The sequence below is a fragment of the Rattus norvegicus genome, chromosome 10, assembly GCF_036323735.1.
Source record: "Rattus norvegicus strain BN/NHsdMcwi chromosome 10, GRCr8, whole genome shotgun sequence".
Taxonomy (NCBI): domain Eukaryota; kingdom Metazoa; phylum Chordata; class Mammalia; order Rodentia; family Muridae; genus Rattus; species Rattus norvegicus.
In genome coordinates this window covers 84,428,657-84,456,555 of record NC_086028.1, presented here as the reverse complement: position 1 = coordinate 84,456,555, position 27,899 = coordinate 84,428,657, and the positions used below count along the sequence as shown (strand labels likewise).

General features: G+C 47.2%; 2 protein-coding genes across 2 annotated transcripts in view; both read left to right on the top strand.

Moving 5' to 3' along the window:
- Positions 1-14,602, top strand: part of Top2a (DNA topoisomerase II alpha) — a 31,140-nt gene extending 16,538 nt beyond the window's left edge. The window contains exons 20-35 of the mRNA NM_001393768.1: positions 444-592; positions 2,972-3,203; positions 3,359-3,493; positions 3,611-3,811; positions 4,315-4,510; positions 5,904-5,995; positions 6,420-6,581; positions 6,707-6,790; positions 8,570-8,752; positions 9,511-9,601; positions 10,639-10,791; positions 11,728-11,851; positions 11,975-12,018; positions 12,380-12,514; positions 13,160-13,359; positions 13,616-14,602. Of these exons, the coding sequence (NP_001380697.1) occupies positions 444-592; positions 2,972-3,203; positions 3,359-3,493; positions 3,611-3,811; positions 4,315-4,510; positions 5,904-5,995; positions 6,420-6,581; positions 6,707-6,790; positions 8,570-8,752; positions 9,511-9,601; positions 10,639-10,791; positions 11,728-11,851; positions 11,975-12,018; positions 12,380-12,514; positions 13,160-13,359; positions 13,616-13,741 (2,307 nt within the window). The 3' untranslated portion in view covers positions 13,742-14,602. The remainder of the gene's footprint in view (positions 1-443; positions 593-2,971; positions 3,204-3,358; positions 3,494-3,610; positions 3,812-4,314; positions 4,511-5,903; positions 5,996-6,419; positions 6,582-6,706; positions 6,791-8,569; positions 8,753-9,510; positions 9,602-10,638; positions 10,792-11,727; positions 11,852-11,974; positions 12,019-12,379; positions 12,515-13,159; positions 13,360-13,615) is intronic.
- Positions 14,603-24,544: 9,942 nt separating this feature from the next.
- Positions 24,545-26,633, top strand: Gjd3 (gap junction protein, delta 3). Its single transcript, XM_343965.8, has 2 exons — positions 24,545-24,680; positions 25,354-26,633. Exon 2 carries the CDS (start codon positions 25,358-25,360, stop codon positions 26,192-26,194), a length of 837 nt encoding a protein of 278 aa, XP_343966.4. The 5' UTR covers positions 24,545-24,680; positions 25,354-25,357; the 3' UTR covers positions 26,195-26,633.
- The last annotated feature ends 1,266 nt before the right edge of the window (positions 26,634-27,899 follow it).

The following is a 27,899-nucleotide window of genomic DNA, read 5'->3' as shown; positions in this document are numbered from 1 at the left end:
GCACTTTAACATTTCCACCATGCCTTGAGCAGGAATAATTGAAAGTTATCCTTGAAACACATTTGGTACAAGTGTACGATGCTCTCTCTCTGTCCATAGTAGAGAACAGCTTATAAAACCTTTCAAAACTAAAATATGATTACCCTCTGACCAACAGTTCTATTTCTAGAAATAACATTCCACTAGGATATTTGTCTGCCAAGTTATGTTCATAGGTTTTTAGTAAGATTTAGTATTCTTGTGTGATGTAAAAGTTTAGACACCTTGAAGTCTTATGTTTTGTGCCCTTTCTGCCATCTATTCATCTTGAAAAGATCACTAAACATCTAACCCTCACAACCTTAGAAGACTGCATGACTTAGTTGAAGTAGTGAAGACGTACACAGACACAGGTTTGTGTCCCTCTTTGGATCAGAGCAGTGATTGTTCTTTTCCCTCCACAGATGTCGCTGATGATGACCATTATCAATTTGGCTCAGAATTTTGTGGGTAGCAATAATTTGAACCTTCTACAGCCTATTGGTCAGTTTGGTACCAGGCTGCATGGTGGCAAGGACTCAGCCAGCCCTAGGTACATCTTTACAATGCTCAGGTGAGTTGCTTTAGTGCCTCGAAGCAATATGCAACCAAAGGATAAAAAGGTCAATGCTATGGATGGTCAGTTTTCAGCCTCAGCATCACCTTTGCAACAACACTTAGCAGTTGTCAGCCACTGTCCACACTAAACACTGGCCTATGAAGGGACTCCTTCATCACACTGATCTAAAAAAAAGTCACTTCCAACCAAAAAAATGTATACATACACACATCCTCCAAAACCAAACCCTCAGCTAAGATTAGCTTAGTCAGCAAAGTGCCTGCTGTGCAAACATGCAGATCTGAGCTCACACTCAGAATTCACGTTGTTAAAGAAAGCGTCAGGTGTAAGGGCCAGGGAGATGGCTCAGCATTTAAGAGCATTTGCTGCTCTTCTATGAAGACCCAGTTTGGCTCCCAGCCTCCTCATGGTGGCTCACAGATGTCTGTGCTCCACTTCCAAGGGATCTGGCACTCTCAACTGGTCTCCTTGGTCACCAGGCCACACGTATGGTACACAGACATACACGAAGGTAAAGCCCTCGTACTCATAAATTCATTTTGTTCTTTGTTTGTTTGCTTGCTTTTTGAGACAGGGTTTCTCTGTAGAGCCCTGGCTGCCCTGGAACTCACCCTGAAGACCAGGCATCGAACTCACAGTGCTATTTTTTTCATAATTTATAATTATTAACTTACGATCCCTACACTGGTAAGGTGGAAACAGGCAGGTTCCTGGGGTTTGCTAGGCATCCATCTAAGCCTAATTATGGAGCCTCAAATAAGAGATGCTGTCTCAAAAATCAGAAAACTGTGGATGGCTCCTGAGGAATGGCACCCAAAGTTGATCTCTGATCTTTACATGCATATGTACATATACATATGACCTATATGCAAAAGACAAAAAGTTCAAAATCAAAATTCATTTATTGTTGTTTTGCTTTTTTTGTTTGAGATCAGGTCTCACTATGTAGCACTGGACCTCACCAGAGACCGGGCTGCCTCTGACTCCCCAGTAGGAAAGGTGTGGGCCACCACACCTAGCATTTCCTGGGGTTTTTTGTTTTGTTTGTTTTTCAAATCCTGAATTGTCCTTATTTAAAAAACATGTTCTCCTTCTAATTGTTCAGGCTAAAAACCTTGAAGTCACCCCTGACTCTTTCTTACTATTTTATTCAGTTTATTAGCAAGTGTGGTGGTTTCTGCACCGGAAAGGTAGTAAGCACTCACCTCACCATCTTTCCAGTTAGTGTCTCACCAAGCAGACGGCTCAGCGAGGGATGCCCTTGCCTCACAAGCAAGTGCCTGCATTCTGAGTCCCAAAACCCACATAAGAACCGGGTGCAGTAGTTGGCACATGTCCCTGATCCCTGTGCTCTGATGACATTACGGAGGTGGAGGCAGTAGAGTGTAAGCTTGAGGAGTTGGAGTGGGGAGGAGACAACAACAAGGTAACCTGGCCTCACAGTAACAAACAACGAAAGACTGTCTCAAAAAGGTGGAAGCAAGGACTGACATCCAGGGTTGCCTTGCACCTCCACATGTGCGTCCACACTAACACTCTCCACGCACATAATGCATATTACATACACACCTTCTCAACATATATACACAGAGAGAGGTAGAAAAGAGAGATCGGAAGGAACTCATGTTGCCCAGGTTAAACTAACTCCGGGCCTGAAGAAATCCATTTGTACCAGCTTTCCATGGGCGCATGCCTCAATTTGACATTGTTCTTTTGTAAGTTTTTACCCAGTTTAGCATTTTTTTGTGTCCATACATGCATGTCTGGGCAGCCTTGGGTGTCATCCCCCCCATTTCTTATAAGGCAACACCTCTCCTGACCTAGAATGAGGTGGACTAGCTAGGCCACCTGTTTTCACTTGTCCAGCACCAGGGTTATAACTGAGTGGGTTGTTCTGGGGTTAACGCTCATGTCCTTGTGCTAGCATATGGACTGAGCTGTCTACCTAGCCCCAGCACCTGCTTTATTTAGTTTGGTTTTAATTTGGGTTTTTTGAAGCAGTCTTAATACATATCCAAGGTAAGCCCCAAACTCAAAATCCTCTGACTGCATCTTCAGGTCCAGCGTTATAGACATGTTACTATAACAGTCATTTCTTAGCATCCTAAGTAACCTATTGTCTAAGTTTCCTTTTTAGCCTTTTGCCCTACAGAATACATGTTCATTATCTGCCTGCCTATACTGAATCTTGAGCTTGAGAGGCTTTTGCTTGCTGTTGAAGCAAGGTCTCATCTCACCATGCACCCCGCCTGGCCTAGAAGTCAGAGAGCTGCCTGAGGTCTTTGTCCAGCGAGTGCAGGCTTGTGTCACCACGCCCAACTGAGTGAAAAGTGTCAGGGCCATTTTCTAAATGATGTTCTTTGCTCTCTTTAGCCCTTTGGCTCGGTTGTTATTTCCATCAAAAGATGATCACACGTTACGGTTTCTGTATGACGACAACCAGCGTGTTGAGCCTGAATGGTACATCCCTATTATACCCATGGTGCTGATAAATGGTGCTGAGGGAATTGGTACTGGGTGGTCCTGCAAAATCCCCAACTTTGATGTTCGTGAAGTCGTAAATAATATCAGGCGGCTGTTGGATGGAGAAGAGCCTCTGCCCATGGTGAGTGCTCTGGGTTAAAACTGTTTCTCCTCAGGCACAGTTGAGTAGATTGGACAGTAAGAGAGGGTATAAGTACGAGATTTATTTCATAGTTTAGATTTGTTTGTCGAACATATTTGTGATTTAACATTTAGAAATCTTTGTTATTAATTTAGCTCCCAAGTTATAAGAATTACAAAGGTACTATTGAAGAACTGGCTTCAAATCAGTATGTGATTAATGGAGAAGTAGCTATTCTGAATTCCACAACCATTGAGATCACTGAGCTTCCCATCAGAACATGGACCCAGGTAAGTAACTATTGAATTCTTGGATTTTCAAGAGAAAGATATTGTTTTTGCTGTTGACTTTTCAAGAGACTCCTTAGCAAAGATTATTGTGTTTTGGTTTTTGGTTTTGTTTTTTAGACATATAAGGAACAGGTTCTAGAACCTATGTTGAATGGCACCGAGAAGACACCCCCTCTAATAACAGACTATAGGGAATACCACACAGATACCACTGTGAAGTTTGTCATAAAGATGACTGAAGAAAAATTGGCAGAGGCAGAGAGAGTGGGACTACACAAAGTCTTCAAACTCCAGACTAGTCTCACTTGCAACTCTATGGTATGTCTTATTTTGTAAGAGATAATACTTTAAAACTATTATCATAATAATCCTAGCACTCAGGAGATCCCTATGAAGTCCAAGGTTATCCTGGGCTATGTAGTCAGATCCTGTCTCAAAAAGAAAGGCTGGAGCGATGGCTCAGTGGTTGAGAGCACTGACTCTTCTTCCAGAGATTCTGTAAGATCTGATGCCCTCTTCTGGTGTCTGAAGACAGTGACAGTGTACTCATAAGAGCACTTAGTACTTGTACATTGGACCTGTGTTCTGTTTTCGGCACTCACACAACAGTTCACGACTGTCTGACTCAGTCATAAGTGATTCAAGGTCCTCTTCTGGCCTTCATGGGATAGTGCTACAAGCATAAGCTGCACATATACATGTAGACAAACATCCATGTAAATTAAAAATTATACATCACAATTTTAAAGAGTGTATCAGGCAACTTTTATGGGGGTTAGCCAATTTATTGATCATAGCTTAAATGTGCTTTTCTCTTCCAGGTACTTTTTGACCATGTTGGTTGTTTAAAGAAATATGACACTGTGTTGGATATTCTAAGAGACTTCTTTGAGCTCAGGCTTAAATATTATGGATTAAGAAAAGAATGGCTTCTAGGAATGCTTGGTGCAGAATCTTCTAAACTGAATAATCAAGCTCGCTTTATATTAGAGAAAATAGATGGCAAAATAGTCATTGGTATGTAAATATCTATACCTAAATGTTGGGGACCGGTCTTCCTGGATCGTTTATTATTTGAAAAGCTTTAGTGGTACTGGGGCTCAAATATAGGGTCTTGTACTTGCTAAGCCTATATTCTGCATTAGCTTCATCCCCCTAGATTGAACATTGAAGAAATCTATACTCAGTTAATGTTTACACAGAATCTAGAGAACTAAAAGACCTTGTGTATGGCTGGGGTGTAGCTCTCAAAGTGGTAGAATGCTTTCCTGACATCCACAGATCCTAGGTCCAACCCCAGTCTCTGCATCAGCTTCATGTGTTAGTGCATGCCGTGATCCCAGCACTCAGGCGTGGGAGGGTGGGGGAGGTGGGGGGGGAGAATCAAGGCCAGCGAGCACATGACCCCTGTCTGAGAAAAGAAATCTTGTATAGCTAAATTGATCACAAGAAGAGACACTGATTTGCTCTTAAAATGAAGGAAGGTTATAAATGCCTTATAAGCACGGAAGACTGGAAAATGGCAAATCTTAGTGATGTTTTATCTTTTGCTTTACTGGAAATTTCATAAGCAATTAAACAGGGTTTAAATGAGTAGGAAGAGTCTTGACTGAAGCTGAATATAAGAGGAAGATTAGGGGTTGGAGAGATGGCTCAGTGGTTACAGCTCTTATTTATAAACAGCCCAAGTTCAGTTCCTAGCACCTACGTGTTGTTTCGCTATCATCCATAACTCCAGTCCAAGGGAGCTGCTGCCCTCTTATGGCCTGCATGCGCACCAGACACACATGCACAATAGGTACATTGCCAGTGATTTTGACTGACTTTAAAGCATGATGGTCTGCAACAGACACTGAGAGAACCGCTGGAGAAAGGGAACAGACGTGCCCCGTGCTTCTGTAACTAAGAGATTCAAGCTCTGTGCAAACTGCCCTAAAACCTGATGAAGTGTTGAAATAAAAGCCAGAAAACAGGATTGAGTTCCAGGCTCTTCAGAAGTGGAAGTTTTCCTTCTATTTTAAGATTATGTAGATTACTGTCTCCTCTATGGTCTAACTGGAACTGTCCCATGGTAATTCCTTTGTCCTGGCTTACAGAAACTTGTCTGTTCTGCAGAAAAATGTAGGCAAATCATAGTTCTGCAGGGAGGAAGGTTGGGGTAGGGGAATTGTTGGTTTGTTTTTCATGGCAGGGTTTCCCTGTGTAGCCCTGGCTGTCCTGGAACTCACTCTGTAGACAAGGCTGGCCTCAAACTCAGAGATCACCTGCCTCTGCCTCCTGGGTGCTGGGATTAGATTCGAGGGCTGCCACCACCTGGCTCTAATTTTCCAGTTTTAATCTTTTGACTTAACAACGTAAAAATAACTTGTTTTTCCAAATCTTACTCAAAGCTTTCTCTCTTTTTAAATAGAAAATAAACCTAAGAAAGAATTAATTAAAGTTCTGATTCAGAGAGGCTATGACTCCGACCCTGTGAAAGCCTGGAAAGAAGCTCAGCAGAAGGTATTTCCTCCCTCTCTGTCAGCCCTGCAGCTCCACATGTGCTTGTCCTGCTTACGATCCTGCTGTGACACTCACACAGGCAGAGCATCACACACAGAAAGAAAATAGAAAAAATACTTCGTTAAAAAATGTAAAATTTGGGGCTGGAGAGGTGGCTCAGTGGTTAGAGCACTGACTGCTCTTCCAGAGGTCCTGAGTTCAATTCCCAACAACCACATGGTGGCTCTCAACCATCTGTAATGGGATCTGATGCCCTCTTCTGGTGTGTCTGAGGACAGTGACAGTGTACTCATATACAATAAACATATAAATCTTAAAAATAAAAAAAGTAAAATTTACTTTCTAGCATTTCTAGAGGTCACAGTACAGAGTAAAGGAAGCTGTGTGTCTGTATTTCATAGTCCGCGTGCAATTCACCCTTCAGGTCCCAGAAGAAGAGGAAAATGAAGAGAATGAAGAGAGCGAGAGTGAAAGCAGCAGCCCTGCAGCGGAGTCTGGACCGACCTTCAACTACCTTCTTGATATGCCCCTGTGGTATCTAACCAAGGAGAAGAAGGACGAGCTGTGCAAGCAAAGGGACGAGAAGGTAAGCTGCTGGTAGGAGGGGTGGTCAGTGTTTAATTTCGTTCTCATGGGAAAATGGTGTTCTGTTTAAAAACGAATGGTCCTTGTACATATTTACTAACCCCATATTTTGGTGATTTTATGAAGGAACAAGAGCTCAACACGTTAAAGAAAAAGACTCCATCGGATTTGTGGAAGGAAGACCTGGCTGCTTTTGTGGAAGAACTGGAGGTTTGCATTTATAAAGCCTGTATTACTATTTACAGCCTAGCAACATTCCCTTTCTTATTTTCCTTATGGATGAGGAGGTGGAGGGGGAGTAGGTGCAGGTGCCCACAGAAGCCAAGGTGCCAGTCTCCCAGAGCTTCAGTTGTGAGTCACCCAGGGTGTGTGCTGAGGACAGAACTCAGTCTTTGCAGCAGTAAGGGCTCCTAACCACTGAGCCATCCTTCCAGCACGAGCAACCTGTCTTTTTATCAAGAAAGTTCTATTGGATAAAAGAAAAAATATAGGAAAAGAGACTACATGACAAAATAATGAAGAGGCTGACTGTGGTAGCCATGTAGACAGCCCTCAGACTAAGGCAGGGACATCACAAGTCTGCGGAGCCTGGGCTACCAAGTGAGTTCAAGTCCAGACTAAACCATAACACAGTAAGACTGTGTCAAAAACCAAGGACTAGGATGTAATAGAATTATAGAGCACTTTCCATACACTTATAAACCTTTGCCCTCTATGCTTTGCACTTCAAAAAATAATAACATGGCACAAAAAATAATGGCATAGCATATGGTGAGTGAACATAAAAGAACCCTGGCTGGGCTGGAGAGATGGCTCAGTGGTTAAGAGCACCCGACCTGGGTTGGGGATTTAGCTCAGTGGTAGAGCACTTGCCTAGCAAGCGCAAGGCCCTGGGTTCGGTCCCCAGCTCCGGAAAAAAAAAAAAAAAAAGAGCACCCGACTACTCTTCCAGAGGTCCTGAGTTCAATTCCCAACAACCACATGGTGGCTCACAACCATCTGTAATGGGGTCCGATGCCCTCCTCTGGTGTGTCTGAAGACAGCAACAGTGTGCTTACATATAATAAATAAATAAATCTTTAAAAAAAAAAGAACCTTGGCTGGGGTGGTACAAGCCTTTAATCCCAGCACTCAGGATGCAGAGGCAGGCAGATCTCTGAGTTCAAGGCAGCCAGGGCTATACAGAGAACCCCTCTCGGAAGAGGGGAACCACACGTTAGGCAGGTGTGGCACACCCAGGGATTGGCGGCCATCCTGCACAACTTGGAGACAGAAGCAGAGAGCAGTCAAGATGGCTTAGCCAATAAAGCCCGACAGAGAGAGTTTAGTCCCCAGAGCCCAGGGGAGGCGCAGAGTGCGCCTCTGGTTCTGTAAGGTTGCCGTGGTGTGTATGTGACCGTGCACACACATCAGTAATGATAATGTGCTTGTAGAGAGAGAAGGAAAAACAACATTATTAAGTAACAGCCTGAAGCAAATGATGGCAAGAAATAAACTAAAATTAATATTTTTACAAAAGAAAGGGTAGAGTTGTTCATTTTGGGGGTGGTCCCTCTGTTACCGAATGTCCTTTGTTACTTAAACCCCCCAAACAATACTTTGTTTCTGGATATTGCAGATATATGTGTGTGTACATGGTTTACCTTATGGCACAGCTTCTTCTTTGTTTCAGAAAGGTTAAGTGATGAAGTTAGGCATAGGCACTCAATTCTTTTGTTTCTGCTTTTTCTTTTTTTTTTTTTTTGGTTCTTTTTTTCGGAGCTGGGGACCGAACCCAGGGCCTTGCGCTTCCTAGGTAAGCACTCTAACCACTGAGCTAAATCCCCAGCCCCTGTTTCTGCTTTTTCAAAGTAAGCCCATACTGTGTCTTCATCATGGCTGATCACAGAATCACCTCAACTGTAAAATTCTAAAGTTTGCTCAACTGATGCTTTTTAGGTGTTGTATTTTCTCCACGTGTACATTTGTTCTCACTCTTCCCTCTCATAGGTTGTTGAAGCCAAGGAAAAACAGGATGAACAAGTAGGACTTCCTGGAAAGGGGGTGAAAGCGAAGGGGAAGAAAGCGCAGATATCTGAAGTCCTGCCTTCTCCTGTGGGGAAAAGGGTCATCCCGCAGGTGACTATGGAGATGAGAGCTGAGGCAGAGAAGAAAATCAGGAGGAAAATTAAGGTAATAACAAATTAAAAATAGGCAGTCAGATGGCTCAGGTATAGGTTTGAATGACCAACGTTTCAGTCCCTGGGATCACATGGTGGATGAAGAGAGCTGGCATCTGACCATAAATAAATAAGTGAAATACCATTTTTTTTTTCAATGGAAAAAATAATATATAAATTTCTAATCCTACTGATGGAAATTTATCCTATGTCCAACTAGCTTTCCTTTTTCAAGCACCCAATTTTTTTAATCCTTAAATATTAGAGATCATGACTTACCTGTAGTTGGATCTCTTAATATTTTACGTCTATGGACATTTGCCTGCACCACGTTCATTGTCCACAGAAACCAGCAGATGACATTGGATCCCTTGGAACTAGAGGTACAGACAGTTGTGAACCTCCATGTGGTTGCTGGGAACTGAACCCTGGTCCTCTGGAAGAGTAGCCAGTGACCTTAACCACTGAGCCATCTCTCCGGCCCTTTAATTAAGACTTCTTTTCTTTTTGTTGGTTTTGTTTTGTTTCCAGACAGCCTCACTATATAGCTCTGACTGTCCTGGAGCTTACGAGATAGACCAGGCTGGCCTTGAACTCTGCCCCCTCCACACCCGAGTGCTGGGATTAAAGGCTGGCTTATTTTTTCACTGTATTTGTCTCTGTCATCTATATATGTGAATATTTGACTTTATTATTCCAAATTATAAGATAGAAGTTGAGTGGTTCTGTTTTGCTAAGTTTCCTTATTCCTTGCATGTTGCTGTCTTTTAGAGCGAGAATGTTGAGGGCACCCCTGCTGAGGATGGTGCTGAGCCAGGAGGCCTCCGGCAGAGACTAGAGAAGAGGCAGAAGAGAGAGCCAGGTATTGCAGTGTCGGGCAGGATGGTATAAATTCTCGTTTAAACTGTTACTATAGCCTATATAGGTGTTGTTTTTGTACAGTTGGACTACGTGTGTAAAGGAAAGTGCACATGAGTTTTATTTGGATCTTGTGTTGCCCTTGATGTTTGACTTATTTTAGAAGAGTCTCTTAGAATATAGTTATTAGGGGGCTGGAGAGAAGGCTCAGCAGTTAAGAGCACTGACTGCTCTTCCAGAGGTCCTGAGTTCAATTCCCAGCAACCACATGGTGGCTCACAACCATCTGTAATGAGATCTGATTCCTCTTCTGGTGTGTCTGAAAACAGTGATGGTGTACTTATATATAATAAATGAATATCTTTAGAATATAGTTATTAATCTAATGACTTGAATTCCTTAGTTGGGATCTAAAATAGCTCCCACCCCTTTCCAGGAAGTCCTACTTGTTTCTCCTGGGCTTCAACAGCCTACAGAAGAGAGATGTGAGAGCAAATTCATAACTATTAAAGCATTGTAGCACGTGAGACTATCTTTACAGCCTGTGAGCATGGGTGACAGAAAGAGGAAGGGTTAATTCCTAGTGAGCTCCAGATCTCAGCTCAGACATCTACTTCTCAGGGAACGTTGATACTTAGGCATTTGTATCACATTATTTACTAGAAATACATCATCATATACTCGTGTATTAAATAAGCAAACTCTATAGGAACAGGAAATGCAGCTGTTTCTACTCATGCTTATACCTTACCCCTTTACAGTGTATAGGTAATGATGAAGAGGCCAGAGTATATCATACAGTTAGTTTCTGGGCCAGTAGAGTGGCTTACTGTGTACAGGACCTTGTCATTAAGACTAACAACTTGAGTTTGACCCCACGACCCATATGGCAGAAGGAAAGAACCAACTCCCCATAAGCTGTCCTCTGACCTTCATTTCAGTGTGCATGCGCACACGCACACACGCACACAAATGTAATAATATAAAACTTTTTTTTAATATAAAACTTTTATAAAGAGTAAATTCCTGTCTCCCTTCTAGGTACCAGGGCAAAGAAGCAAACTACATTGCCATTTAAGCCTATCAAAAAAGGGAAAAAGAAAAACCCTTGGTCTGATTCTGAATCAGATATGAGCAGTAACGAAAGTAATTTTGATGTCCCTCCACGAGAGAAAGAGCCAAGAATTGCTGCAAGTAAGGAAAGCTACAGAAGAGCATGCTAGCAGTGCTGGGCGATTGGGTGGCCATTGGGCAGTGGTGGCACATGGCTTCATTCCAGCACTTGGGAGGCAGACACAGACAAATCTCTGTGAGTTCACAGAGTCTACAGAGTGTGGTCCAGGACAGCCGGGCTACACGGAAGGGCCCTGTCTTGAAAGAAAGAAAAGAAAAATAATGTAGTACACATATTCCTAAAAAGTCAGGGTCTGGAGAGGGTCTCAGTGGTTAACAACAGTGGTGTGGGTGTGTTCCTTTAATGCCAGTTCGTTCTCTCTCTCTCTCTCTCTCTCTCTCTCTCTCTCTCTCTCTCTCTCTCTCTCTCAGTTCAAGGCAGGCCTGTCTACAGTGTGAGGTACAGGGCCGACAGGGAAGTTTTGCAGAGAAACTCTGTCTTCACCCCACCCCCACCACCCCACCACCCCACCCCCACCACCCCACCACCCCACCCCCACCACCCCACCACCACCACCACCCCACCACCACCACACCACCCCCACCACCCCACCCCCACCACCCCACCCCCACCACCCCACCACCCCACCACCCCACCACCACCAAAAAAGAAAAAAAGCATTAGTTGCTCTTCCCGAGTACCTGGTTCCATTCCCAGCACCCACATGCATTGTCCCGAGGTTCTGTCTTCTGGCCTCCACTAGAATCAGGTGTCCACGTAGTACACAGACAGAAATGCAGTGAAGTGGGGTTGGGGATTTAGCTCAGTGGTAGAGCGCTTGCCTAGGAAGCACAAGGCCCTGGGTTCGGTTCCCCGCTCCGAAAAAAAGAAAAAGAAAAAAAAAGAAAGAAAAGAAATGCAGTGAAGTGAGCACTATGGTAATGCGTGTGCACAAGACGGATGACCTATGCTTAATGTCTGTGTCCTCTCTGCTTGTTCGTGTATGTATTCAACAGCAAAAGCCAAATTCACGGCGGATTTAGACTCTGATGACGATTTCTCAGGCTTGGATGAGAAGGATGAGGATGAAGATTTCTTCCCATTAGATGATACTCCACCTAAGACCAAAATGCCCCCAAAGTAAGTACCTTATCTAACGTAGTTAACCATGGCTATTTGTCTATTTCTTGATCACTGATGTTTTACACAGGTAGAGTGGGTTGGCGGGATGCCTTCTGAGTGCTTTTGTTCTTTTTCTTTTAGAAATACTAAAAAAGCACTGAAGCCACAGAAGAGCTCCACATCAGGTATGCTTGTGGGTAGGATCATTAGAGCTGCACATCGGGTATGCATGTGGACAGAATCATTCAGTGCTTAGAAGATGGCTCGGTCAGTCCTGTGTGTGCTACCCAAGGGTGAGGACCTGAGTTCTGCCCACAGCACCCGAATAAACCCGTAATCCTTAGTGCTCAGGACTTAGAGGAAGGAGGTTTGTAAGTTCAGAGCCAACTTGTGCAAAGCTCTGTGCCCCAAAAAGTAAAAAACTTAAATTCAACTAAGTTCTAAGATTATTTAAAATAGTCCAAGCAAGTTAGGATGGGAATACATAGCAGCAGTGCAATGTTTGAAATTGTTATCATGACCAAACATTTTCCTTCCTGTTTGAAGTTGATCTTGAAAGTGATGGGAAAGACAGTGTGCCAGCTTCTCCAGGCGCTTCTGCTGCTGACGTCCCAGCTGAGACTGAACCCTCCAAGCCGTCCTCCAAACAGACAGTGGGAGTGAAGAGGACAATAACCAAAGGTAAGCCTGGAGATTGCTAGCATTAACTCACTTGGCCAAGTTAAGCTTAATTTTTTATTCTGAAAATATCTGTTGATCATGAAGTAAAACATTATCCAAATGGGAGTGGCATCTTTTACATCTTTATTTTCAAATAAAATACAAAAAATAGTGGGTGCTTAGAGAGATGGTTCAGTGGTTAAGAACATCGCCTACTTTTCCAAAGGACCTGGGTTCAATTCCCAGCACCCACCTGATAGCTCACCACCATCTGTAATTTCCAGTTCCAGGAGATCTGACACCCTCACACAGGCATCATGGAGGAAAAATACTAGTGCTCTATAATAAAAATAATTATTTTAAAAACCAAAATTCAAAGTTTAAACTCAGCACATTACTTAGACTCCAGACATTGTGTAGTTCATTTCTTTGAATACAGAAGGAATTTCTAGGCACTGGAAGTAATCCAGCTTACTTAGGTAACTTAGAAACCTAGGCTGGGCAGTGGCTTGGCTGGTGGGTTGCTGGCCTAGAACGTATGAATCGCTCTCCAGCACAGCAGCACCAGGCGTGTGGTGACTGATTACAGTGCTGGGGCAAGAGATAGAGTTCACAACGAGAAGAATCTCCAGAGCGACTATGACCCACACTCACGTTGACTTACAGGTCAGTCTTTAACCTCCACTGCTGGCACCAAAAAGAGAGCTGTACCAAAGGAGACCAAGTCAGATTCAGCCTTGAATGCTCATGTCTCCAAAAAGCCTGCTCCTGCCAAAGCCAAGAACAGTCGCAAGAGGAAGCCATCTTCTTCTGACAGCTCGGACTCTGAGTTTGAGAAGGCGATTTCTAAAGGTGCCACAAGCAAGGTATTTATCACTGCTTACTCATCCGCCCTAGGTGTCTGTCCTACGTAGGTTTTGCTCTTAATTTTCCATATTTTTAAGGAAGTAAATTTTAAACCTCAGAGTTCATTCCCATTTCGCTGTAGGAGGTTTAATCTGTCAGTCATTTGCTGTGGACCTTTTCCTCACTACTTAGTAGAAGGTGGGGAGTGACCCCAGAGCCCTGGGAGCTGCCCCTGTGCATTAACCACGGGAAATTACTTGGATTTTCTCTTTTTAGAAACCCAAGGGAGAGGAGCGGGATTTCCATGTGGACTTAGATGACACTGTGGCTCCTCGAGCAAAATCCGGACGAGCAAGGAAGCCGATTAAGTACCTGGAGGAGTCGGATGACGACCTCTTCTAAGGGGTGAGGGGATTTCAGGAATGGTTTTACTGAGCCACGTTAGTTTTAAAGTTCTTCCTTAACCACTCTGAATTTAATTGGAGGAAGACTTTTTTTTAAATAAGAATATGCAAGTGAGCAGGGCCCCTGTGGCCTTCACCTTTGTTCTCAACATACTGTCAGTAGTGGCCGTCTCGTGGGCATTGTCGTCTTCTCTGATTGTCTGTTTTATGTCTGTTTTCTTTGGTCTCTGAAACCTGGCTTGAATATTTTTTGGATTCCACATAATTATATGCTTACTCAGCACAGTAGCATTTATCAATTTAAACTAAAGTGGAAATGGTTTCAAAAGCATTCCTGCCTCCTTTCCTATCCCACTAAATATGAGGTAAGACAGCCCTTGTTTTCAATTTTATAGGTAGAATTCAGTCATAAAGAGCTGGTTAGTTCTAGTACAGATACAGTGCCCAGCCTCTGATGTGATGGACTTTTGTTTGGCCATGAGAAATTGCTCGTACCTTTTGAACATCATCAGAGGCTGGAGGAAGTCACCTTGACCATGTCTTCATGACTCAGCACAAGCAGCAGGATGAAGAAAGTTAGGCCAGTTACGTGAAGTCTTGACTCTTGTTTGGGGGTGCCTTCCGAACTCGAGATCCCTGGGGGGAGGCAGGACTGTTGACATCTCCACACTCAGCCAGGAAGTGTGATCCGTGCCAATCTCCGTAATTCCGACTTGTGAATGCCGAGACCTTCTGTGCTGTTGTATATGTTACTTAAGTGCTATTATCAGTGTCTTTTGTAAATATTTAATATGTCTGTCTATTCAGCTTAATTCCAACTATTTTGTACTTTAATAAATGTTCTAAACATCGAAAGTCATCCACTCTTATTTTACATTGTCTCCTATAGTCAGGTCTTGTTACAGCCATATTCTGCTAAGACTGTCAGCCTGTGGCAGGTAAGTATCCAAAAGAGAGACACTGTGTCCTAGATGGGTCCAGTTTTACTTAGAATCTTATACATGGCTTCTCAGTGCTCAGGGAGTTAATTATAAAAGTACAGGTATCTCGTCAGGAATGGAGCTTGCTGGCATGCTCTGGTGCTTGCCGAACGTGCACGAGGCCCTGGATTCAGTCCCCAGCGCTACATAGATAACGTATGGTAGCATCCACCTGGAATCCCAGCACAACGGAAGTGGAAGCAACAGGCTCAGGAGTTCACGGCTGCACTCTTTTTTTTTTTTTTTTTTTTTTTTTTTTTCAGAGCTGGGGACCGAACCCAGGGCCTTGCGCTCGATAGGCAAGCGCTCTACCACTGAGCTAAATCCCCAACCCCACGGCTGCACTCTCTTAAGTTTGCACTGTGTGTGCAAATTTTTGAGACAGGGTTTCTCTCTGTAGCCCTACATGTCCTGGAACTGGTACTGTAGACCAGGTTAGCCTCAAACTCAGAGGTCCACCAGCCTCTGGGTCCCAAGTGCTGGGATTAAAGGCATGTGCTAGGCCACCTGGGAGTACATGAGACAAAACAAAAAAGCATTTATCTTTTAAAAGATGACTACCTTAGCCATTTTTGACAACTTAGTCAATTACTAGATGGAATCAATAATATTGGAGCGACTGGTTAATCCCTCTAGATAAAATGGTTAATTTACTTCCTTCCTTAATATATGACACAAAATTCTGTCAAAATAGAGAGTTTTGTTTTTATGGTGGAGATCAAGTCTGGAGTGTGGTGGATATTCTGGGAATTGTACCAAAGCTACCACCCACTCGAGACCAAATGCTTAGATGTCAGAGATTAGAAAGTGTTTCTCAGGGTGGAGAAAGGTGGCTGTCCACAAAGCCTGACCTGACTTGGATCTCCAGGACCCACGCGGTGGACAAAACTGACGCCCTCGAGGCCTCCTCTGGCTTCCACACAGGCAAATGACTTCTTCCCCTCCCCCAACACACACACACAGAGAAATGCATTTCGTGTTTGTAGGAGCAGAGAGCACTGATGAGCTGCTCAGTGGTTAAGAGGAGCTGGGTTCAATTCCCCTTTCCCAGGGGAGGCTCACAGCCATCTGTAACTCCAGTAGCAGGGAATCGTGACACACATGGGGTGCACGAACAAACATATTTGCTAGAGTTTCAGTGACAAAGTGAGCAGTTATCTATGTCCAGGGCCGGGGACTGAACAACAGGTCTAAACATGGCAAATGCTCACTGGGCACAGCTGTACCCTTGACAGGTTGGACCTTGCTGAGTGGAAAGCAGCAGCTTCGAGGCAAGAAACACAGTCTGGTGAGAGAAAACCACAAATTCACAAAGGAAAAATCAGAAAAGGTTTGCTCTGGCTGGTCACATGTGCTTGTGACTAGAGAAGTTAGTACCTTGACTAGTCACTCTTCCTCGTGCTAATATTCAAGGCCTGGGGGTTGGGGATTTAGCTCAGTGGTAGAGCGCTTGCCTAGCAACCACAAGGCCCTGGGTTCGGTCCCCAGCTCCGAAAAAAAGAAAAAAGAAAAAAAAATGTTCAAGGCCTTTTCTTTTTTTAAAGAAAACCTATCACTAACAACTCGATGGTTACAGAAATGTAGACTCTTCTTTAGAGAATTTGGTTGTTTTCCTATATGTATGAAGCATGACATAGTTATTTATTATAAACAGTTATTCAGAGAAGGGATTCAAACCCTGTATTAAGGGACTGGGGAGATGGCTAGGTGGGCGGAGTGCATGCTAAGTTAGGCTTACAGCCCTCCCCATGACCTCAGCATTGGGGAGCCATGAGTCTCCAGGGGACTCAGCCACCCTAGCTGCAACTGAGCTCTGGGTTCAGTAGAGTCTCAAAAGCTAGGTGGGAGAATGAGAAAACCACCCAGTATTGACTCCTGGCCGCCGTACAGGCGAGTGTGCCCACCCAAACACCGACATACACGTCTAGTGTACCCACCAAAAACAAACAAAACTAGCGATACGTGAGCCGTCCAGACCTATCCATATCTAGACTTCCTCCACAATTCCACTTCGCTAAGTTGTGTGAACAAGGGCTGGTGTGGCGGTGCAGGCCTGCGACCCCAGCTTCTTCAGTAGTACCAAGAGGCTCTATACGGCTCTAGCCCATCTCAAAAGTAAAAAGATGAAACACACCTAGGGACGGCTCAGCAGGTAGGAGTTTGACCCTTCTTACAGAGGACCTGTTCAGTCATCTGCACATGCATCGGGCGGTTCGTACGCAGCTGTATTTCCAGGGGATCCAATACCTCTGGCCTCCTAGGGTATCTGCCCTTCCATGTCTACACTCCTCTCAACGCAGAAACATAATGAAAAGTAATAAAAGTTAAACCTAAAAACATACGTCCAGAGCCAGTCATCGAGTCGAGCATCTAACTCAAGTTCAAGGCCAGACTGGACAATTCGAGAGCTGTCCATCTTGCAAACAACAGGTATCCATTAAAGCGCTATTTACACAGGTGGGCAATTGGGACCAGCACTGATGTCAGCCACAGGGTCACTGAGATTGAGCCAGATGCGGTGGCTGTCGCCTGTAACCCTAGCACTGCGGAGACGGAAGGATCTCTGCCAGTTCTGAGTCCAGCCCAGAGTGAGACCATGCCTCAGAAGGAAAAACAAAACACTTCATTTCTCATCTGCAGTGAACCACACAGCCACTAAACACCTTTCGCCCTGTATACTTAACACAAAAACATCCTCAAGCTGGCGTTTGCTTCTTATTGCTGGGATAAACACCAGTGACACCCCCCCCCCCCAAAAAAAAAAGTACCTCAGAGAGGAAAGTGTTTGTTTGGCTTGCCATCACCGAAGGAAGGAAGCAGGAACCTGGAGGCAGGAACTAAGGCAGAGACCATGGAGGAGTGCTGCTTACTAGAGTGCTCTCAGGCCTGCATTCAGCTACATTTTTATACAACGAGACCCCCTTCTCAGGGATGGCACCACCCATAGTGCAGTGCGCGGGACCCTCCCATGTCAATCATGAATTCTAAAAACTATCCCACAGGCTTGCGTGCAGGCAGTTAAGGTTCCCTCTTCCCAGATTCCCGTAGCTTGTGTTAAACTCACAAACTAACCAGCATAATAGCCGAAGCGGAGCTCGACCCCTGATCCTCTTGCCTCTACCTCCCAAATGCTGGGATACAGCATGCAGCGTCACACCCAGCATAGCGTATTTGACTTCTGGAAAACTTCATTCCAGTGCATGGTCCTCAGACCAGCCGTCACAGCACCACCCACAGCACGGGGGGCGGGGGGGCTGCAGAGATGGCTCAGGGGTTAAGAGCACTGACCGCCCTTCCACAGAACTCTGGTTCAATCTTCAGCAACCACATGGCTGCTAACAAGAGTCTGCCACTCCAGTTCCAGGGCATCTGAACTGGCCTCCACCAATACTGCACGCACGTGGTACACAGATACTCCTGCAGGCGGAAAACCCAGACGCGTCAAATAAGAATTGTAGCTTTTTGTTATTTTGTTCGTTAGAAAGTAAGGAACAAAAGGGGGGGGGGGAGTGTGTATTGAGCACATATCAGAATTCTGGGCTCAAAAAGACTTTTTCTTTAAAATGATGCTCAGCTGGGGAGGTGACTTGGGAACTGATCACTCTTCTTAGGAACTGAAAACAATGAGTTTTCTTGTTTGTTCAGGTGGGTGTTCCAGCTCTTTAGCCTGGGTTTGCCTTGACCCCTTCTCCCTCAGGCACCACATCAGGCTGTTTGAAAGCCTTTACCTCTGCATGCTAACAGGCCTCATCAGACACCTCAGAGCCAACCATGGATCTGCTGTCCACACCTACGGGTCACTTGTTCCTGTTCCATTCCCCCTAGAAGCAGAATAAACCAGTGTCCCGGTCTTCGTGCTTAGCTTCTTTTATTTAGTACGACAATGTCTTGCATTTTATTCCTAGTTAGGGGCTGGGGATGGCTCAGTGGGTAGAGGAGTTTGCCACACAAACCTGAAAATCAGAGTTTGTGCCCCAAAACCCAAACAAAAATGGAAGATCTGACTCCACAGAAATGTCCTCTGACCTCCAGGTTTGCCGTGGGACATGAACCCCTACCCCACAATGATGTCTTTTGAAAAATAAGTGTTAGTGAGTTAGAGAGATGGCTCAGTGGGTAGGACCAGGGTTCAACTCCGAGCACCTACACGGTAGTTCAACTCTCTCCGTAACTCCATTCCCAGGAATCTTATACTTTCTGTGACCGCCTCAGGGCACGAGCTCTCATGTGGCACGAAGACACGCATACAGGCAAAGCACTCCTATACATAAAACTAAAAATACGGAAGAAAGCCAGACAGGGTGACCCACACCTTTAACCACAGCACTTGGGGAACAGAGGCAGGATGATCTCTGAGTTTGAGGGCTGCATAGCCTGGTCTACATAGCAAGTTCCAGGACAGCCAGGAGATATATATGTACGTATATATGTGTGTATGTGTGTATATACATATATACATATGACAAGACAAGCAGTGATGAGTGCAAAATCTTTAAAATAAAAATGTTAAATAAAATTTAAAATGTACCTATACTGCATATATCAGTAGTTCCTTTTTCAAAACAGACAAAAAAATTACTTTCTTTTTTATTATTGCCGAGTATTACTCCATTGTACAGGTTTGTTTATCCAGCCACCTGTTGATGGATATTTGGGTCATTTCCAGGTTGGACCTGTTCTCTATGGGTGGAATTCCTGGCATGGGACCTCTGGGTCCCGTGTTTAACTTTATAAACCGAAGAGCTGTCTTTCCAAACTCGGGTTCATTTATACTCCCTCTTACATTTTTCCTGGAAAATCAGACGTGTTTCTTTGGTATAAAATGTCACACTCATTCACCTCAGGTTTCCCAGTATATCCTCAAATCAAAAGACGTGCCAGAAAATGTCATTTTAGCAGGAGGAAAGGAAGCCCAGCCTACAGGTGAACTTTCTAAGGTCCGTCTCAAGCTTGGTCCTTTGGATGGAGAGAGGCTGCCGAGGAGGATACGGCTGTGGTCCACCAGTGCCTTGGTTTCGGGTGGAGCTGATTCCTGTTCTGCCTACATCATCTTCCTCAGCAGATAGACCTCGGAGTGTTGTCAGGATCACACCAACGACAGGATCTTATGCCTCGGGAAATGGCAGCTAGGAGCAGTCTGTGTGTGGCGATGTGGCTGCTTGTATATGCACACAGAGACGCAGGGTTTGCTGTTTGCTTTGAGACAGAGTCTTGCTCTGTCATCCAGGATAGCCTTGAACTTGCCCCCTGATTTAACATCCAAAATATAGGAATTACCAATCTGTGCTACCGTCTGGCCGCCTTTATCTTGAAGTTCACAAACACCAGCCAGCCAGGCTGAGCTTTGCGGAGAGGGACTTTGAAATATGTTTTGTTTTTAAGGATTTTCTTTAAAATTTAAGTTTAGGAGTATTTAACCTGCATGTATGTGTGTTCACCACATATGTACCTGGTGCCTGAGGAGGACAAAAGGCAGCCTTGGATCCCTGGAACTGGGGTTACAAATTGTGAGCTGACGTGTGGGCACTGGGAACCAAACCTGAGTTCTCTGTAAGTTCTCCCAATCGCTGAGCTGTCTCTCCAGCCCCAAAAGATGCTACTTAAAGAGTCAAGCCCAGGGCTGGAGAGATGGCCAGGACTACACAGAGAAACCCTGTCTTGAAAAATCAACCAATGGGGCTGGAGCGATGGCTCAGTGGTTAAGAGCACTGACTGCTTTTCCAGAGGTCCTGAGTTCAATTCCCAGCAACCACATGGTGCTCATAGCCATCTGTAAAGAGATCCGATGCCCTCTTCTGGTGAGTCTGAAGACAGCTACAGTGTACTTATATATAATAAATAAATCCTTTTAAAAAAGAGTCAAGAGCGCTTACCTAGGAAGCGCAAGGCCCTGGGTTCGGTCCCCAGCTCCGAAAAAAAAAAAAACAACAAAAAAATAAAAAATAAAAAAATAAAAAAGTCAAGCCCAAACTGGATACAGATCACAGTGCTCCCTCAGTAAGCACAAGGACAACACACACACACACACACACACACACACACACACACACACACACACACATCTATAAATATAACAAATGTTTCTAAGAGGGTCGGTCAGCAAGATGCTTCAGGGGGTAAAAGCACTTGCTACACAAGCTCCCTGACCACCTGAGTTTGGACCCTGAACTCTCCAGAGACATCATGTGGAGCAAGTCTTAGGCAATGTCCCCATGGTGTCGACTGCATGATGGTTGCAGTCCTTTGTCCTTCTTTGTGAGGAAGTCACTACCCTCTCGGTTAATTAAGCCACTGGTTACGACCAAACCAAATAGTATAGAATTCCAAAGGGGGTATCCAAACAGAAGGAGATGGGTTCTAACTGTAAGAACTGCAGCACACAGAAGCCAAGGCCTTGCAGTCATGAGCTGTCCTGGGATGAGGGGGACATGAGGCTGTGAAAGGTTCAAAGGCTCAGGTGTCAGTGGCTTTTTTTTTTTTTTTTTCCGGAGCTGGGGACCGAAATCCAGGGCCTTGCGCTTCCTAGGCAAGCGCTCTACCACTGAGCTAAATCCCCAACCCCCATGTGTCAGTGGCTTTTAAGTGTCGCACTTTCCCTCTTAACCCAGCTAGCTCCCAAATAATTGAGACTGGATTGTTATATTTGTTTAACAAGCTTTAAGGGCACAACGACTGAGCAGTAGCTTTCTATCTTAATCCTCTAAACTAATCTGGCTACCTCCCAGTCAGAATCCCAGTGACACTTGCATTTTAGTACGGATCTGGTTCTCTGGACTCCAGATGTTTTCTCATGGCGTCTCCAGGACTCTCTCCCCCTGTCTAATCCTCACGTCTTTCTCCTTCCTGCCTCTCCTGGCTGGGAGGAAGTCCAACCCTATTGGCTGATCAGCTCTTATTGACAAATCAGAGAATAAATGGGGAGCAGTGCTAATACAACATTGAGGCAGGAGATAATTAGACTAAGCCTCGAAACCAGACATGGAGGCAGGGAGGTCAGCATTTGAATAATAAAGATAATCTTTACAGAGTCTACAAACAACGACTCACGATATTACGCCTACACTCAAGAGCTATGCAGGTTTGAAGGTAGCTACAGAAGGACCGGAAATGCTGGAGAGCTCCCACCCCTGACCCCACTCGGGAGCTGGCCCTTCTGCGCAGGCCTGTGCATTTTGCATGGAAATCTCATACTGACTACAACACTTACTGGACAGAAGGCCCGGAGAACAGGGAGAGCAGTCGGTCCTGGATTGGCTCTGACTGTGCCACCCCCTTTATCCGCCCAACGCGGACAGCTCAGTGTCTACTGTGGCTCCTAGCGATCGAGGGGCTGGGGGGGGCATGGAAGGGAGCGCCCAAAGTCCCACCACTAATAGCGCTTATACGTTTAACTGAACAGACAAATAAAATACCTAATGATCAATACAGAGGAGAAAGGCAGGAGGGGATTAAGTTCAAATATAACAATACCACTGAGAAGGCCTGGAATGATTCCATACAGCCTCGGGGTTTTTTTGGGGGGGTGGGGGGGAGCTTATTTGTTTCTTTTTCAAAACTGCCGCCCTGTGTCTGTTACGGCACTGTTATGAACCTATTAGATACGAACATGTCCACGTCCCTGTGTATGTCCACGTGTGACTGATACAGGACTATGGCTCCCCAGCCAGACTGAAGTGTCTGGGACACAAACAGGGGAGCACTCTCTCATCCCAGCCCTTCTTCAAGCAGGGCCAAGAAGGGCCAATGCCACCAGCTCTGGGTATTGTCAGCAACACCTTCCAGGCTGCCCGCTGCTATCTGGGAAGGGGACCGGGTCCTGGAGACTGTCGAGTCTCCTCTGGCATCGGGAGCTAGGTGGGGGGACAGGACAGAGTGACGATGGCGCTCCATCTACTGCTCCACCCCAGCTATCACCGTGGCACTTTCCCACTCCCTGCAGTGCCACACAGGGCGGGATAGGGTGGGGTCTGGTGGGCTTTTTCCAGCCTGACGAAGCAGGAGTAATGGGACTGGGGCCCTTCCTGGGCAGTTAGGAGAGAAGAGATGTGACCCCGAGCCTCCACAGCTGAGGACAGGGAGCAGACGACAGCGCGGCCGGAAGCGAGTTGCAGGGGTCGACCGTGCTCCACCTCACATCCTGTTTTCAGAATGTGGGGTTCCAGCACGTGCTATTTTCTCGGCTCTTATCCAGGGTAGCACCCCCACACCCAGGCCTGTTCCTAAGAGACCCTGCAGGAGGATGGAAATGTTTAAGGGCACACCCAAGCTGGCGTTAACCAAAAGTTTTTCCAGGCGGGGCTGGACCCCTGACCGAGCCAATCGGCAGAGAACACATCTCCCATCAAGGACCCACAGACAGATAGAAATCCATGCGGGTCTTTGTATTGACTCAGGGAGAAAATCTTCCAGAGTATGAGGACTAATGACCTTTCCCTTCATAGGAATAAACACAGCCCACCTCAGTGCTGGCAGCCTCCGGCCCACGCAAGACGCAAGACGCCGGGGAGGCCCCGCCCAGCTAATGTGAGGAGACAGTTTTCCCTTGCATGCTGCAGCGAGCATGCGGCCCAGAACCATTGAGGCCAAGTGTGAGTGCGCACGGTCTGCCTTTCTCTGACCGCACATCTGTGACTCTCTAAGCCTCTGTTTCCCCAGATGTAAATGGCGCGCCCTCCTGCCTGGGATGCTGAAGAATGAATGAGTGGGTGGCTGTGCTAGACAGAAGGAAGAGACCAAAAAAAAAAAAATTCTTCCCGGTCCACTCAGGTCCCCCATGGATCCTTTACTGTGGCCTGGCATCTCCCTGCCCCTAGACTGGTAGAAACCACTCCACATTAGAAAACCCTTGGTGGGGGGTTGGGGATTTAGCTCAGTGGTAGAGCGCTTGCCTAGGAAGCGCAAGGCCCTGGGTTCAGTCCCCAGCTCCGGAAAAAAAGAACCAAAAAAAAAAAAAAAAAAAAAAAAAAAACCCTTGGTGGAAGCTTTTTGCCTGCTGTTGACCTTATGAAGTTCCAACACTCCTCATGGTGAAGCTAGACATGGCTGGGAAGGAGAGACCAGAGCCTCGGCTTAACCACGGGAGCCAGCTGCCACCCACACCTTCAGGACATCAGTTCGCCCGGAGTTTTCCCAGGCATCGGGTTTTGGGTTTCTCTAAATACACTTGAGACCTGATCGTTAAGATGGACAGCTACTGGGGATGGGGCGTACATACCTAATGTCCTGGCACTGGGGAGACTGAGGCAGGAGGATCAATTACTTAGGGGCAGCCGGGCCTACATGGTAAGGTCTGGGCCAGCTTAAACTACTCAGCGAGACTCTGTCTCAGAACAAAGTAAGATGGGTCTCAGAGTCTAGCTGGCTCAAGTGACAGACCAAGAGATCTTAGCTCTAATGACCTAACTGGCTCACCCAAGGTCCAATAGTGGCAGGGCCAAAAGCCAAAAAAGAAAAAAAAAAGGCCATCAGATATTTGCTGTTCCCTAAAATCCGAGGTATCTCTCTCCGGCCTACCAGACCACCTTCAAAAGGGGGTTCAGTCACTTGTGGTGGACTTAGTCTTCAGTTTGGGGAGTCTGTCAGGAGAGAGGTCCCATGATTGATCTCCCTGGCTTCCTCAATTAAAAACAAACAAACAAACTACGAGGCTCTAGTTTGCCTCAGCCCATGGTCAGATGGAGTCATGGCTACGGATGGGCATAGGGGCTAAGGGGTGGAAAAGGAGGGCAGGGAGGACCCAGCAGGGGGTGTGGCCCTGGATCTATTCCCAGGGTGGAGCCAGACCACAGGTCACCCTGTCCCTTTAAGAGAAGGGGGAGAGCTAGCCCCTCTCAGCCATACTTGTCCTATCGTCCATCCCAGCCAAATCCAAAAAGGAAAATGAAAGAGGGACCCAGAGGGACAGGCCCCAGCTGTCTCCCAAGGTCCTCCGCTCAGCTCTAAGGCCCAGGTCCCAGGGTAAGTGGGGTTGGGGACATCTAGAGGCCACTAAGGGTCTACAGGGACGTGGTGTATTCCGTGTGTCTGGGGAAGCTTACAGGAGATGCTTGACAACTGCTGTCAGAGAAGAGTAGAGGGGGCTGTTCCCGGTCTCCTTGGCTGAGGTGGGAGAGGAAGGGAGGATGGAGGGTGAGAGATCCCTAAGTTAGGAAAACAGGCTTCTGTGTCAGCCTCCAACCCTGAAGGGCGTTCCTTCCCTGCTGCGAGGTGAGAGAGAAAGAAGACAGTGGGGGCTTAACTGGGCCAGGCCCTCCCCTTGCTCCCAGGGGTCTCAAACAGAAGGAATGTGAAATTCCAGACGCCAGCAGCCGCTCTTGCTCCTGGAAATTATCCTGGTGCAAAAAGCCAGGCCAGCAAGGTTGGCCCTGCAGAAGAACCTAGAATCTGGGAGACCTCAGGATCTCCCTAGCCAATCATGCCCGTGGCCTGGGGTGCTGGGGAATCCCTCCTCAGTCCCCCTCTATGCCCAGATGAAGGAATCCCATAATTGAGGCTGGCCTATCCTCACACTCATTGAACCCCATAAAATCTCCTTCCCCTAGCGCCCTCCGATATTAGAGATTGTTGAGGGAGGGGGATGGGAGGGGGCTTCAGTCCGTCCCAGCCTGACTACCCCCTTTCTCGTCCCCAGCACCATGGGGGAGTGGGCGTTCCTAGGCTCCCTGCTGGACGCCGTGCAGCTGCAGTCGCCGCTCGTGGGTCGCCTCTGGCTGGTGATCATGCTGATCTTCCGCATCCTGGTGCTGGCCACGGTGGGAGGTGCGGTGTTCGAGGACGAGCAGGAGGAGTTCGTGTGTAACACGCTGCAGCCGGGTTGTCGCCAGACCTGCTACGACCGCGCCTTCCCGGTGTCCCACTACCGCTTCTGGCTGTTCCACATCCTGCTGCTGTCGGCCCCGCCGGTGCTGTTCGTCATCTACTCCATGCACCAGGCCAGCAAGGAGGCGGGTGGCGCGCAGCCGGCCCCGCCGTGCGCGCGCGGGCGTGCCGAGGTGCCGTGCTCCCCGTGCGCCCTGCGCGCCCGCCGCGCGCGCCGCTGCTACCTGCTGAGCGTGGCTCTGCGCCTGCTCGCCGAGCTGGCCTTCCTGGGCGGCCAGGCGCTGCTCTATGGCTTCCGCGTGGCCCCGCACTACGCGTGCGCCGGGCCACCTTGTCCGCACACGGTCGACTGTTTCGTGAGCCGGCCCACCGAGAAGACGGTCTTCGTGGTCTTCTACTTCGCCGTCGGGCTGCTGTCGGCGCTGCTCAGCGTGGCGGAGCTGGGCCACCTGCTCTGGAAGGGTCGCCAGCGAGCCAAGCTGCTCCCGCCGCCGCCGCCGTCGCCCTCTCTGCCTTCACAGCGCGGGGATCCGGACCCCTTCGGCCCGCCAGCCTACGCGCACCGCTCACCGGCCGGCGACAGCGAGGGCGAGGGCGGCAGCGGCCACAGCAAAGCGTCGCTGGCCACCGTGCGCCAGGACCTGGCCATCTAGCGGCGAGATCGGAGGCTGGATGTCAGCACCTGGGTCTTTGGAGGCAGAAGACGTGGCTTCTGAAAGACTGCATAGGACCCTGCCTGAGCAGAAGATGAACAGAGGGGGCCCCCTGAGCGGAAAATACGCAGAGTGGAACGCCGGGGTTTGGGTGAGGGTGGTGTCGCTAGTTATAGCATCCGTGTTGAATCGGGGAGGCTCCTCCATGCTGTGATCCCAGAAGAAAGGAAAGACACCGAGGGTCCCCTGAGAGGAGGCAAACAAGCAGTGGGCGACTTGATTGTTGCACAAGGGACAAAACCGACAGTGATGGCAACATTCCCAGGTCCCCCGCTAATTCAGAGAAAAGTGATTCTCTGTGAGCGCTGTGCACACAAGCACACCTGGACACACTCAGATAGGTTGGTTGTTCGAGAACAGTAAACCTTTGTGAGCTGTGTATGTGTTTGCATGTGTACGCTTGTGAGGGTCCGCACACACGTGTGTACACAAGTATTCACCTCCTCAGTGACGGGAAATACAGACTCCGGTTCATGCTTGTGTGCACAGACACGCACATGTATGTCCTTGAGGGTGGATACATGCACCCATCCTGTATAAGCTCTGTGTACACACACACACACACACACACACACACACACACACACACATTCTGTGTGTGCATCTGCCATCACTGCCAGTCACTCCCAGAACCCAAAACCGGGGCAGCCAAGATGGCCTCCTCCCTATTCAACCTAACCCAGCCACCTGTGAGGGCATCAGTGTCCCCCATAGCAACAGACTGGTTCAATCATCAGCCTGTATATCTGTGCTCTGCACCCGGTGACCAGGCAGGGTAGCCAAGCCCCACAGTGGAGGGAGACTGGGAGTGGGGGTGGACTTGAAACAATGTTGTTCTTTTGGCTTAGTTCATCTCTGGTCCCACCCATCACTGTTCCTGTGATCTGTAAACAGGCCTGAGTCCTTTCCACCCTCAAGGAAAACTGCCCTTCAATGAGAGATGTTTGAGTCCCCATTCCCTTGCAACTAGCCCTACTTCTCCCAGACTTTCAAAGAGATGCCACACAGCTATGGCTCGGTCACACCTCTCTGTCTGTCCTCTCACCTGCCTTCCTCCTTTGTCACCTGTGTGGCCATTCTGAATAGTCTCACCGGGACCAAGTGATAAATCCTGACAGAGCAGGGCTGACGCCTTCCGTAGCACCTGTGGCTCTGTCAGGTTGCCCAGGCCCTGCTTTAAGCCCCCATACCCCAAACTGTTCATTCTCTCCCACACCAGCCTTCCTCTGTCCTTTATGAGCTGATCTCTCACCTGAGAGCTTCCTGTATAGCCTTACTTGGCGGGGGGGGGGGGGGGGGGGGGGGGGCGTTTCCCTGTCCTTGGAGTACAACCAGCTTTTTCCACCAGGCTTCCTGCACACTGGGCTCCCCTTGGTTGGGCCTCCACCCCCACCTTGCCATCTGTCAAACCAGCCTGAAGTTTCTGTCCCCAGCAAGCATGCCCACGTGGGATGCCAGTTTTAGTCACGCTTCAGGTGCAGTCTTACTTCACGAAGCCCTTCCCCCCACCACTGCCAGTCCTTGTTGTTTGGACTCATTTGAAGGAAACTCGTGCCTCCAGGCATGGCTTTCTCTGCCCCAAGCTAGAGTCAGGCGTCCTGTGTTCCAGCCCTGTACCATCTGGGCATGACATTTAGTAAGTCAC

What these genes read in the sequence shown, in the direction of transcription:
- Gjd3 (XM_343965.8), top strand. Translation starts at nt 25,358, where the DNA reads ATGGGGGAGTGGGCGTTCCTAGGCTCCCTGCTGGACGCCGTGCAGCTG.